The sequence below is a fragment of the Monodon monoceros genome, unplaced genomic scaffold (assembly GCF_005190385.1).
Source record: "Monodon monoceros isolate NGI ecotype Baffin Bay Population unplaced genomic scaffold, NGI_Narwhal_1 Super_Scaffold_15, whole genome shotgun sequence".
Classification (NCBI taxonomy): Eukaryota; Metazoa; Chordata; class Mammalia; order Artiodactyla; family Monodontidae; genus Monodon; species Monodon monoceros.
In genome coordinates, this window is record NW_021703771.1 from 62,506,333 (window position 1) to 62,518,638 (window position 12,306).

Consider the following 12,306-nt stretch of genomic DNA (forward strand, 5'->3'; position numbering starts at 1 on the left):
TGCTCTGAGGACAACAGGGTTCTCTACTAGGACACTCACTTACTGCCTTTAGGGAACGCTTCGAGGAGCAGTGTTGTGGGAAGTAAAGATTGCATGGTCATTGGAAAGTGTGCATGTGACAGATGACTGCTTCTAAGGAGATATATAAGAATTTCAATGAGGGGTTCAATTCTCAAAAATGCAAACGCTTCATATGCTGCTTTTCCCTATCTTTTCTCAGTGTGAATAAAAATATGTACACACACACACACACACACAAGGAATTCAAGGAGGAAAACCCTAGTATTTCTCCTTCATTGAAGTTTCTTCTGGTGGAAAGGTACTTAGTCATATCATTCATTCAACCTCATTACTGGGCACCTACCAGAAACAGAAACTGATAGTTACCAGGGTGCAGTGGCAGAGACAGAAACACGCAGAAGGCCCTGCCCTCACAGAGCAGGTATCTTCTGAATCGCGGACGCAATCCATCAATACATGCTTTCCCTGCCAGGTATGTGAACTTTTATACGGATGAGCGATATATAAGTCATACATAAAAAGCATGTTATTTCTTTATAGCCACACCTCAATAAGTAAATCTATGTGCTTAAACATGTTTCGGAATATTGCTGTTGGTGCTTGAGAGCAAGTAGGACTTTAAGGTTGAGACTAGTTCTTAAAATAAATATACTGGCATTTACCCATCAAAAAGAGTGTGCATTGTCCTAGCAGTTCCCTTGGGAGGGTTTATAATTATTCCCTCATACGGCTCAGCTCTGGCATCTGGGGCATGCTTCCTTTCAGCTACAACTGTCTTCAGCGGTTGCTTGCATACATGCAAAAAATTCCATCTCATTTTCTTTTTTTATAGTCACACGTTGTTTTTGCCCAACATAGCATTTCTTAGCTTGATTACCCAAGTTGGCTGGAGGTGGCTTTGAATGCTTTTGAAAATTAAATCACACCTCCACGATGAAGGTTTGCCACTTAATGGCAAACCTTAATCTGACCGATGCATACAGGTTCTATTGAGAACTCTGAAAAAAGGAGTTTAGGAAATACATTGTGAGATTTTTGTGCACAGCCCCCTAAAATGTCTATTTTGAAAATGCCATTATTAATTTGAATATGTTGGTCTCGTTGTTAGAAAAGCAGTCCCACTTCCTTATGTCATCTCTTGTATGTATGTCTTCCCTTCCCTTTCCCTTTCAGACTTGCTTTTTGAGGCCAGGGACTTGATTTTTCTCCACATTTTGTGATCTCCAAAGTGTTTATCCAAATTAAATATCATAGTAACTGTGGAAAAATAGATTCAAATGTGGGTTGGAGTCTCTACAACTTGATAACTTGCCTCAGAAAGGAAAAGATAAAAGAAATAACAGAGTCAAAGACAAACCATTTGAAACCACTAAGGTATTGGAAAGAATAGCTGTTGGGAACTCCCAGTTCCATCAATAGGTGTTTACTAAGTATCAACATATATCGTCCACTTTATTTTTCAAATAATTTTCATAAATCATAGTACTTCTTTTTATCCTCACATAAGTAATGTGATTCTTCCACTAACATCTCCATCACTTGACATTTTCAGAGAGAAAGTCAAGATAAAAATGTGAGAAAAAAATTAATAGAAAAAGTAAGAGAGACAAAAATAATTACTTAGTGGAGATTTGGAAGTAATTAGTAGTATTTACTTCTCTTGGCTGTTGATTGGGATTTTGAGGCAAACGAAGTTGAGAGTGTGATCTCAGACTTTCCAGTCAAACAAGATGAAGACAGAAGTGTACAGCAGCCATCAAAAACACTGTCAGAAAGGTGCAATATTTTTCAATAGGTTAACTCTCCTCCATAGTGACAAGTCAATGCTTTGATGTTTTTGATGGTGACCGGGGCTCGGATCACACCTCTTCAGGGTTGAATTAAGCCTCAATGAAGTTGTGTAACTAAATGTGATAAAATGGACGGGGGATCCACGTGCTGCGCGGGGCTCGCTGAAGATCAGCTCTCTGAGGTGGTTATCCTACCACAAAGATATTAAAACACACTGGTCAGGATAAAAGCAGAGCAACGGTGAAGAGGCCACCCACGAAGAGCCAAAGGCTCTGACAACACTGGAACCTCTCCAGGATCAACTCAGAGAATGGATCAATGAAGACATTCCCTTTGCTCTTGCTGTTAAAGCTAACAGAGCCTTCAAAGGACTGTGTTGATTCAGGAAGTGAGAAAGTGAGCCTCGGGCACCAGCCCTCTAGAAAACCACAGCTGTAACAAGGGAGCCTTTTGATACCTGTTTGTAGTTGGATTCAGTGTTGCACAGAGCCGCAGACCACAGTGACCTGTTGAAGCTGTCAGTGACCTTGAGGTCGGGCTGTCCTACAGCTGCAAAACTCCTTACTCCCACCCACCTGGCAATAAATACCATAGTCAGAAAAAAATCACCTGTTTCATAGGATTCTCCTATTTGTTGTTGGGTTTTGTTGGTTGATTTGTAGATTTACAAGAAAGAAATGTAGGTGGGAAAAAGGAATGTTAACTACGTGGTAGTTTATAGATAGAATATGCTTAGAGAAGGATTTAACTTTATTTTCTTGCTAGCATTTTAAATGCAAAATATAACAAGTATATTGGCAATTCTCATAAGTCTCACTTTCCCTTTTCATAGGAAGCCCTGCCTGACTCCTAGATTAGATCCGTTGCCTTGCTCTGTGCTTCTAAAGAAGCTTGGTTTCCTCAGTTCTGGCATTTATACTTTGATGTAGTCACCCGAAGTTAAAAGCTCCACGAAGAAAGAGGCCCTGTTTTCTTGTTCACCTCAATACCGAGAACAGTTCCTGATATGTATGAATGAATGATATTGAATAAATGAAAGAAAGAATGAATAAATGAAAAGTGCTCAAAAGAAGGTGATTTAAAAATCACATTGTGTCAAGTTGTATTTTAACTTATGAAAACTCAAAATGAATGTGTGGGGTGTGAAGGTTAATTCTTTTTCATTAAATCTGACCACCTCAAATACCTCATTCCCCTAAGTTATTTGCTCCTAAGGCACACGTGATATTCTATTTTGCACCTAAAAACTATCAGCAAATTTTAAAAATAACAACGTAAAGCATTCAGTAGGATAATTCAGAGGACCTTTTACTTCTTTTATACTTTCACCTAAAATGGCAGAGGAGCGCTGACTTGGAGTCACATGGATAGTTAGCCTTAAGTATGAAAATGGTCCTTGCTGGAGCAAGGGTGAAGATTTTGCAATGAACGTGCCACGTAGAGCAACAGAGATGGAGGTCTGACGAGAGTGAACCCCTCTGCTGAAGAAATTTAAACTCCACCATCTTTATTACATACCCATTGACGTTTCTCTCCTTTTTAAAAAACAGGTATAATGAACATATAACGTATTAGTTTAAGGTGTACAACATAATGACTCCATGTTTGTACGTATTGCAAAATGGTGGCTATCTTTTATGTTCATGTTATGGAAAGTACAGGAGACGACTCATCTCTGCCCTTTACATTCTCAGGAGAGTCTTTCAGGCGTGAGACTTCTGCAAAGGTTTCCTTTTGGCAGTGGACAAAGACTAATAAACACGTTGAGGAGGAAAACTGCATGGGGTTGAAAAGGTAGCTTTTCCGGCTTCCCTGGTGGCGCAGTGGTTGAGAGTCCGCCTGCCGATGCAGGGGACACGGGTTCGTGCGCCGGTCCGGGAAGATCCCACATGCCGCGGAGCGGCTGGGCCCGTGAGCCATGGCCGCTGAGCCTGTGCGTCCGGAGCCTGTGCTCCGCAACGGGAGAGGCCACAACAGTGAGAGGCCCGCGTACCGGAAAAAAAAAAAAGAAAGAAAAGGTAGCTTTTCTCCACTTTAGAAGCCAAGCTCAAGTCCTGCTCACTGCCCTACAAGCCGTTGAGGGTGTGGTAGGTGTTATAAATTCAACCGTGGCCCCGCAAAGAAATATGTTGAAATCCTAGTCTTCAGTACCTCATAAAGTAACCTTAATTAGATATAATGTCTTTATAGAGGTAATCAAGTTAAAAAGAGGTCATTAGGGTGGGCTTCAATCCAACATGACTCGTATCCTTATACAAACGGAAAATTTGGACGCAAAGAGAGACATGCACAGAGGGAAGATTATGTGAAGAGACAGAGAACAGTGTGTGAAGGCAGAGGATTGGAATGATGCTCAACAGGCCGAGGAATGCCAAGGATTGCCAGCAACCACCAGATGCCAGGAGAGAGGCGTGGAACAGATGCTCCCCTACAGCCTTCAGAAGGAAGCAACCCTGCCAACATCTTGATTTCAGACTTCTCGCTTCCAGAACTGTGAGATAATACATTTATGTTATTTTAAGCTACCCAGTTTGTGGTACTTTGTTATGGCAGCCTCAGGAAAGTAACATAGTAGGTGTCTGTTCCTTGTATCTTTCCTCAAAAATGAACACAATGTTTATTTAACAGAAGAATGAATGCTTTAAGGGCTGCCAAGTAACCTGGAAGTAAGGATGGAGGGATTGAAGTAGGAGAAAAAAAAAAATGTCTGCAAAGTTGAAAAAGAGGAAATTCAAATGGCGGAAGTAATGTAAACAAATGCTTCAACTAAGAGGACACACTTGCCAAAATATCTCATATCACCAAAATACAAATGTTAACGGTATGGAATGGAAAATTTCAGGGGGCTGGATTAAAGGCATACATGTTGAGACTCAAGAAGTATAAGGAAAACTTCCTGACAAATCTGTACAGGACAAGGTTTGCCCATTCTCTGTGCCGGGAGGTGGAGCTGGTGTTTGATGGTGCGGTGCATAAAGTGATTGGAGAAGCTGAGTGGAAGCCATTTTGGCGTCTCAACGTGCACTGTGGTGACCACCACGCTTGAAAAACAGAACTGATTTTGAATAGATAATATTTGTAATCAATAAAAATTTCCTTTCCAGAAGAGTCTCCTTAATTGCGTTAAAGTCCACCGTGACGGACATCATGCGCTCTAGATAAAACATCATGCCATACTTCCATTCTCTGTATTCTGAGAAGTAAAGAGAAAGAAAATTGCCTCCACAAACTGAAATTGTATTAATATGAAATGCTGAGTTTAAATGAGGGGTCAAGGTCTGTGTCTTATAGGAAAAGACAGCAAAGGTAAAAAGGGAGGGTAACTTTTAGGCATCAGGAACCCTTTGTTCACCAGGAAACTGATGCTGAATCACTTAAGGACCAACATACCAGGGGCCGTGATTAAAATCTGGCAGACCAGCCATGTCATCATGATCTACAGTGAGTATGCCTGAGAACTTACAGACAACCTGGAACACACACATACAGAAAAGACCAGGAGAGAGAGACGCCTGGCATGACACAACTGGGGAGGTGTTTAGCTGAGATGAATGAAGACAGAGGAAATGTGATGGTTGCAGTCAATGAGCTGAGCAGCTTGTTCTGCATGACTGCATCAGCTTAGAGTGAGGGCCAACAGTGTGACAAGATGAGAGATCAAGACCTCAGCTCGTTCATGGGAAGAACATTCTAGTAGCTGGAAGTCTACAACGACAGGACATCCTGTCTTGGGTGTCAGGTATCAAGTTTCTTGTGATGAGAGGTGCTCCAACAGCAGATAGGTAATGACTCTGAAGTTATGTTGCAGGGAACATTCACAAGGGAAGCAGTTGGACGGGATTTTAAGGCCCTTTCAAGCCTAGTTTTCTATATCAAAAGGAATTCTGAAAATAAAGCAGAGGAAGTATTTAATTGTATTGTCTTCAGCCAGCATTCTTTTTTTAAAAAGTTCTCTTGTTCTCCAATTTTATATGGAATTGACACATCTTGAGACAGATTATAGAGATTTAATTCATTTTTCTAGTATCACCTTTTGAGTCAAATAATCATAAATGTGGAGCAAGAAAAAGTAAAAATGCTGTCAGAACATCACAATCATAGCATAAAGGTAATGTTATAAATAAGATGAATAAAATGATTTCACTTCTTAAAATATACACTACCTTAAGCTGCCGTTAATACTTAGCAGTCTTTTTTTTTATCATCATGGAAGTAAACATGTCAAAGATACCTGGTAAAATTGTACATGAAGAAAAAGATGCAAGTAGAGAGTCATTTTAAAAGTATCATGCAGGGCTTCCCTGGTGGCGCAGTGGTTGAGAGTCCGCCTGCCGATGCAGGGGACACGGGTTCGTCCCAGTCTGGGAAGATCCCACATGCCACGGAGCAGCTGGGCCCGTGAGCCATGGCCGCTGAGCCTGCGCGTCCGGAGCCTGTGCTCTGCAACGGGAGAGGCCACAACAGTGAGAGGCCCGCGTACAGCAAAAAAAAAAAAAAAATCATGCATATAATGAAAGATGCCTTTTAACCAAAAAGGCAAATTTACTGAGTGACATTTGTGAAAAGCACTATGCCAAGCACTTAAAAATAGTTAATGTTTTATGAGATGCTTATACTAAAGTATTAGTTTTATAGCATTAATATTAAAAATTTAAAATATATGTTACTGCTTATTGTCTTTGTCTAAAGTTTAGGCTTAAATGCAAAATCTGCATCCTACCTATGGCTCTGAGTCAGAGCTGTATGGAATGGTGCACTCAGGGAACTGACACCCCTCCTCAGCCCTACCGCCTTGGTTGTACACCATGCCACCTCCTGTGGGTAACAGATCTCCTTTATTGTTCTCTAGGGAGCAAATTCTGCCTTTCCTGGATTTGTTCTATAGGAAGCTGGATAAATAGCTACAGGCAGTAGGAGCACATCTTCTGAAAGGGGAGGCTGGTGATACCTATAGCCACACGCTTAGATCTCAGGTATATGATGCTCTCCAGACATGCTGAGGATGGGCTTCGAGCTGATCAATGAGGAGCTATATAATAGCCAATAAATGATAAATGTACATGCAAATGTACAAGAAATCCCTCATGTCTGCTCCAAAGGGAATGGGAGAGAAGCTGGAAAAGAGGACAAGCTTGTTTGATGGAAAGAACTTTTGAGAAGACAAATCCTGCTTTAGCTGCGATAGAGCACCCAGATGTAGACCAAGTTCTTGACTTTTAGCATACAATATGTTTAAAACCAGGTGCTTTCCTGCGAAGTTGAAGCAAGATTTGGAAATGATTTAGCCTTGATATGAATTTGGCCGGTATAGTCAGGGCCTACCTTTGAGGATTACAGATTTGTGAAGCAGAAAAGACATATCCTGTTAAGTGAAAAAATGCTAAGTGGAAAAGAGAACCTGTAGTATGCTAGGTTTCATGTGAGAAAGAAGGGGAATATGAGAAAATACACACGTATCTGTTCACTGGTGCAAAAGAAATACAGGAAGGATAAACCAGTAACTAAGGAGACTGGTTACCTACGGGGGTGACGTGGAATGAGAATAGGAACCAGATTGTAAGGATGATGAGGGGGCAACCCCTCTCCAAGTGTACCATTTGGTACATCTCTCTCTGACTCTTAAACTACAGTAATGTCTCACATACCCTTCAAATACTCCCAAATCAAGAAACAAAACCAACTAGCATGTGGGAAACCCCAACTGAAATACAAACAGTAACAAATGAACCTAACCTTATTACAAATAGACAATAAAGTAAAGAAGGTGAAAGAAAACCAGTCTAATCTAAGTAACTTTGGTCAACAGTATCTTGACTGGGTATTATAAAGCTAAAGACAAAAGAACTGTATATAGATGCTATAATCTAGTTAGTAAATGTCCTTCTCATAGAAGCATGGGTTAATACTTCTGAAACTCTAAACTAGAAATGAAGAAATAAGTAAATCTATTATAGATAATGATATCAGGTTTCTCACTGTTGGAGAAAGAAGCTACAAATAAAGAAAGACAATGAACTCTGTGCTCTTGGAATCAGAGGTATCAGTGTAAGCTTACTGTCTTTTGTATACATAGACACATACATATAGATACAGAAATACAGATGTGTGTGGATGCCTGGGTTAGTATACATATTTATAACTTCCAGCTCTGTCCGCTGAGAGAGCCTAGAAACAACATTCCAGTAGCAATGAATATGCCTGGCAACTAGATTTTGGTTTCTAGATCCTATTCTCCAGTAGAAGGAGCTAGAGCTCCTTGGGGAAGTAGCTGATTCAGCCCTGGGGAAGGGAAAATACAAGACGAACCTGAAACATTTTATGTTGCTAGAAAGCAATGAAATGCTTAAAAAGAATGGGGCTTGTTGAAAGGACATGGGAGCCAAACTAAAAGAGCTTTTAATGGCCAAAGCTGGAACAATTTGAGGAGCAAAATTAATAATAATAGTATTGGATTATAACTCAAAGAATAAAGTAAATATTTATGAGTCCATATTGATATATTTAAGCAATTGAATAAATAAATAAATGGGGGGAGAAGTAAATGCTCTTCTTTGCATTAGAATTCCAATTTAATAAATAGAGAAGGAAAAAATGAAATAAAAAAAATCACCATTAGGCATCATAGTTGTTGCATTCAGTATCCACTGATGAATACTAAAATTAGTGGGTGTAAGTTTGAGGAGAAACAGGATATTTGCATGATCTCAAAGTGTCTTCCCACAATGTATTTATTAATCAGAAAGTGAAAATAGTAACTATACAGTGAAAAACCCTGCAGACACCACCTAAACCAAATGATCAAGGTTAACATCGCCAGGAAGAAGACACATTGACATCATAAACCCTTTGATATGATGCGCTGGGAAAGACAACATAATCTCTGTGGTATTATTGCCCCAAAGGAATAACCTCACTCTAATCAAGAGGAAACTTCAAATGAACCCACATTGAGGGGCAGCCTGAGGAGGAGGTGATAAGAACTCTTCAAAAATGTCAAAGACATGAAAGCAGAGAGGCTGAGGAACTGTCATAGATTGGAAGAGAGGAAGGAGACACAGCAACTAAGTGTAATAAGGATCCTGGATTGATCCTGGAACAGAAAAGGGGAATTAGTGGAAAAAAGGGTGAAATTGGAACAAAGTCTATAGTTTAGTGAATAGTGTCAATACTATACCAATGTTAATTTCCTCATTCTGAACACTGTACCACAGTTACGTAACATGTTAAAATTAAGAGAAACCGGGTGAGGTGTTTATGAGAGCTCTATTATTTCTATAGCTTTTCTGTAAGTCTCAGAATAGTTCAAAATTAAAAGCTAAAAAGAATAAAATAATGAAGAAAATTTAATTAGTTCACTGGAATAATTTGTGTGTGTTTGAAAAATATCCTGAAAAATTTCTCAGTGAAATAAAATACCTGATGCTGTTGTGTTCATATCAAAGAAGACACACTTCAACAAATACCCTCATTCTGTTAATTATAGTATATTAGTTCTAATAAGCAGAGATGCTGTAATAGACTGCATTCAAAAGCTCCAAACCTAGAGTTTGGCTCATTTGTTTATAGGCATAATAAACAATATTTTTTCCCTCTCTGGGGATTTTGGGAAGCTCTCCTTGAAGGACGCACATTGGAGGTGAGATGCCAAGTCTGAACAGGAGTTAGCTGGGGACAGAGTGGACAGGAACATTCCAGCACAAGGATCTGCAAGTATGAAGTCCTGAGAGGGAAAATGGTTTGGTTTGCTCTAGGAACTGGAAAAAGGCCAGGATAGCAGGAATTAAGTGATGTGAGGTAAGGCTGGAGACAGAGGCAGGAGTGAGCCGTATAAGACCACGTAGGAGAATTCAGATGGAAGCCTCTGAAGGGCTTGAGGAGAGGAGATACATGACCTTGGAAAGTCATCTCCTTCCACTCTCTTACTGGCTTTAAATGCTTGTTTATATTATGCTGACCACGGTTCTTTATCTTCACTGAGGAATAAGACATGGGATTGGGCCAACAGGGCAGAGTTTGATAAACCACAGTGATAAACTTCCTAGTGAAACTTCTGTCCCTGGAGACATAAGAGAGTGAAGGTACAGATGTGTATCCCTCCTGCCTTGAAGGAGTGGCACAGACGTTCTGGATTCCTTTAAAAGTTTACCTGAAATGAACTACGAAGAACTTTCCTAAAATGTTGATGCCCCATTGCATTTTTTTTCTTTCTCTTTGGATGTTTGGTATGGTACAGCCTGATCCAATCACAGAGTTGTGTGACTTCGAACTTTTGTGCTGAAAGTTCAAAAAATTAAAGAATTCGCCTACTGGAGAATGGTAATGTCATATAACTATTAGAAGGTTCATACTGCTCAGCAGATATGGTGGCGGATCCATCAAGATAGAATAGCTCTCTCTTAAGAGCCAGGTATGTAACCACATACCATGTAACCACATATGCCTTCTCACCTGGTTTTCCCAGCAGTCCTCAGGGTGCCTGGAGGCCCAGAAAAGGACAGGAACTCTTTAAGAAGAGCTAAGAAAGTACCTGAGTCTCGTGGGTCTGAAAAGAGTTTCTTCTGTTTTGTTTTTTCCCCAATTTTGCTTTGAAGCCAAGAATATTATTACCTTCTAATGTCGGCCTCCCAACCCAATTAAGGAGCAAGCTTTATTTCTTTGATTAGAAATAGAAACAACTAAATTCATATCTGTTAGTTGAGGTTCAGTATCTGGATAGGTCAGGAGCAGATCTTCCCATTCAGCTTACCTAAGAATATTTATCACAAGACAAAAGAACTACAATTTCTGGTAACTTTAGGATTTAGAACAGAAACTTTTTGTGTATGATGTCTATTGTCCAAAAATCTCTCCAAGATCTATATGCACACAATTCTTACCTTTGTAACTATATTGAACTTTAGTAACTTTTTCTTTGACTATTAAGGACACCGCAGTTTCATGAACAACTTTCTTCCTGCATTCACTGTCATTGTTCAGCTCTGGGTTAAAAACATGGAAGCCTGGATCAAATCTGTACAAAGCACAGTATTCTGGGAAGTTGTGTTGCTTTAACTTTTTTTTTTTTTTAAAAAGGAGGGTCCTAGATATCTTGCTTTTAAAAAATTTCTTTCTCTCATACACCAGAAATGCAGAAGGAAAAAAAAAAAAAAGAAATCAGGTTAATGAATCATTCTGGTTTACTGGATTCCAGATGGTAGAGAGTTAAAACTTAAAACCAAAAAGCCTTGAGTTACCTATATCATGGATCAGTTCAAAGTTTTGTTACTTGCAAAAAAATCAAAGAGCACATATATGTACAAGATCAAAACTGCAAAGGAAAAAAATGACGTGCCCAGAAAGATCTTACTTTAGAAACGCTGCACTTTCTAGCTCCGGTTCCCTCAAAGCCCACTCTTACAGGAAGTTTGATTTTTAAAGCGCAGACATCGCCTCCTTCCCTGGGGTGCTCTGTTGAAAGGCTACAGGTCGGTGCGGCCACAGCTTGGGTGGCGGGAACCTGCGACGTGCCGGCGAGTGCAATGCGAAAGGTCACTGTCACCGACCGTAAGTTACCAGCTGTTGGGACCGCTCGGAGCGACCACCGTCAACCTTCCTCTACCTCGCCCGCAACGAAAAGTGTGAAACGCGGAGCGCGCGAACTTGACCCTGAAGCCGGCCCACGCGAGGCAGCGGCGAGTTTCTCCCTGGGACTCCAGGGCTCCCGGCGCTGACCCGCGCTCCTCCCGCTCTGCGCGCTTGAAAGCGAAACCCGGGGGCTGGAGGTCCGAAACCAGCCGGAACTGGGCGGTCGTCGCGGCCCCGGCGCTACCTTCCTACCTGCCCGTCCCGTCGGCGCGGCCACCAGCAGCAGCAGCAGCAGCGGCAGGACCGGGAGGCCGGGTGCCGGGGCCCCTATGGCAGCCGTCTTCGCTGGGGGTCGGGGGGCGCACATGGGCGGCGGGGCCGGGTCACATCTCCGCGGGCGGCCGGTAGCGTCCGACGCCCCCTCGGGCCGCGGTCCGTGGGAGCGCGGCCTCCCCTCGGCGCCCCAGACCCCAGCTCCCACTGCGCGCCGCGCTCGGGTCGGCGGGGCGGCCGGGGAGGCGGAGTCGCCTCCCGCCGCAGCCCGGGCCGGACGCCAGGGAGAGGGGAGGGACCGCGACTTCTAGTCCTAGCTCCTCAGGCTCGCAGCTCTGACAATCTGAGACTCTCCACCGCCGCGACCAAGGAGATTACTACTGCAGGAAAAACCTCCCTCCAGTAAAGGGAGCGTGAGCCACGCACACTGAAGAGTGATTCTGGTCTTCGGGCCTGATGGTCATTTCTGTAAAACTTTTGAAATGTCCGAGTTCAGTGCCGGAGGAAGAATAGATATTTATTTCTTCACACATTGTCAGTCACTCTGCCATCCATTGTATTTGATTCCATTTAATCCTCGTCATCTGCAATTAGGCATTGTCCCATTTTACAGATGAGGAAAGGGACACTCAGAAAGTTGGGGCGTCGGCCTGAAGT

The 12,306-nt window shown here is 41.9% G+C and overlaps 1 protein-coding gene across 1 annotated transcript in view; it reads right to left on the reverse strand.

The window, feature by feature from the left end:
• Window positions 1-11,872, reverse strand: part of IL20RA (interleukin 20 receptor subunit alpha) — a 35,174-nt gene extending 23,302 nt beyond the window's left edge. The window contains exon 1 of the mRNA XM_029223378.1: window positions 11,629-11,872. Coding sequence (XP_029079211.1) covers window positions 11,629-11,743 — 115 coding nt within the window. The 5' untranslated portion in view covers window positions 11,744-11,872. The remainder of the gene's footprint in view (window positions 1-11,628) is intronic.
• Between the last annotated feature and the right edge of the window lie 434 nt (window positions 11,873-12,306).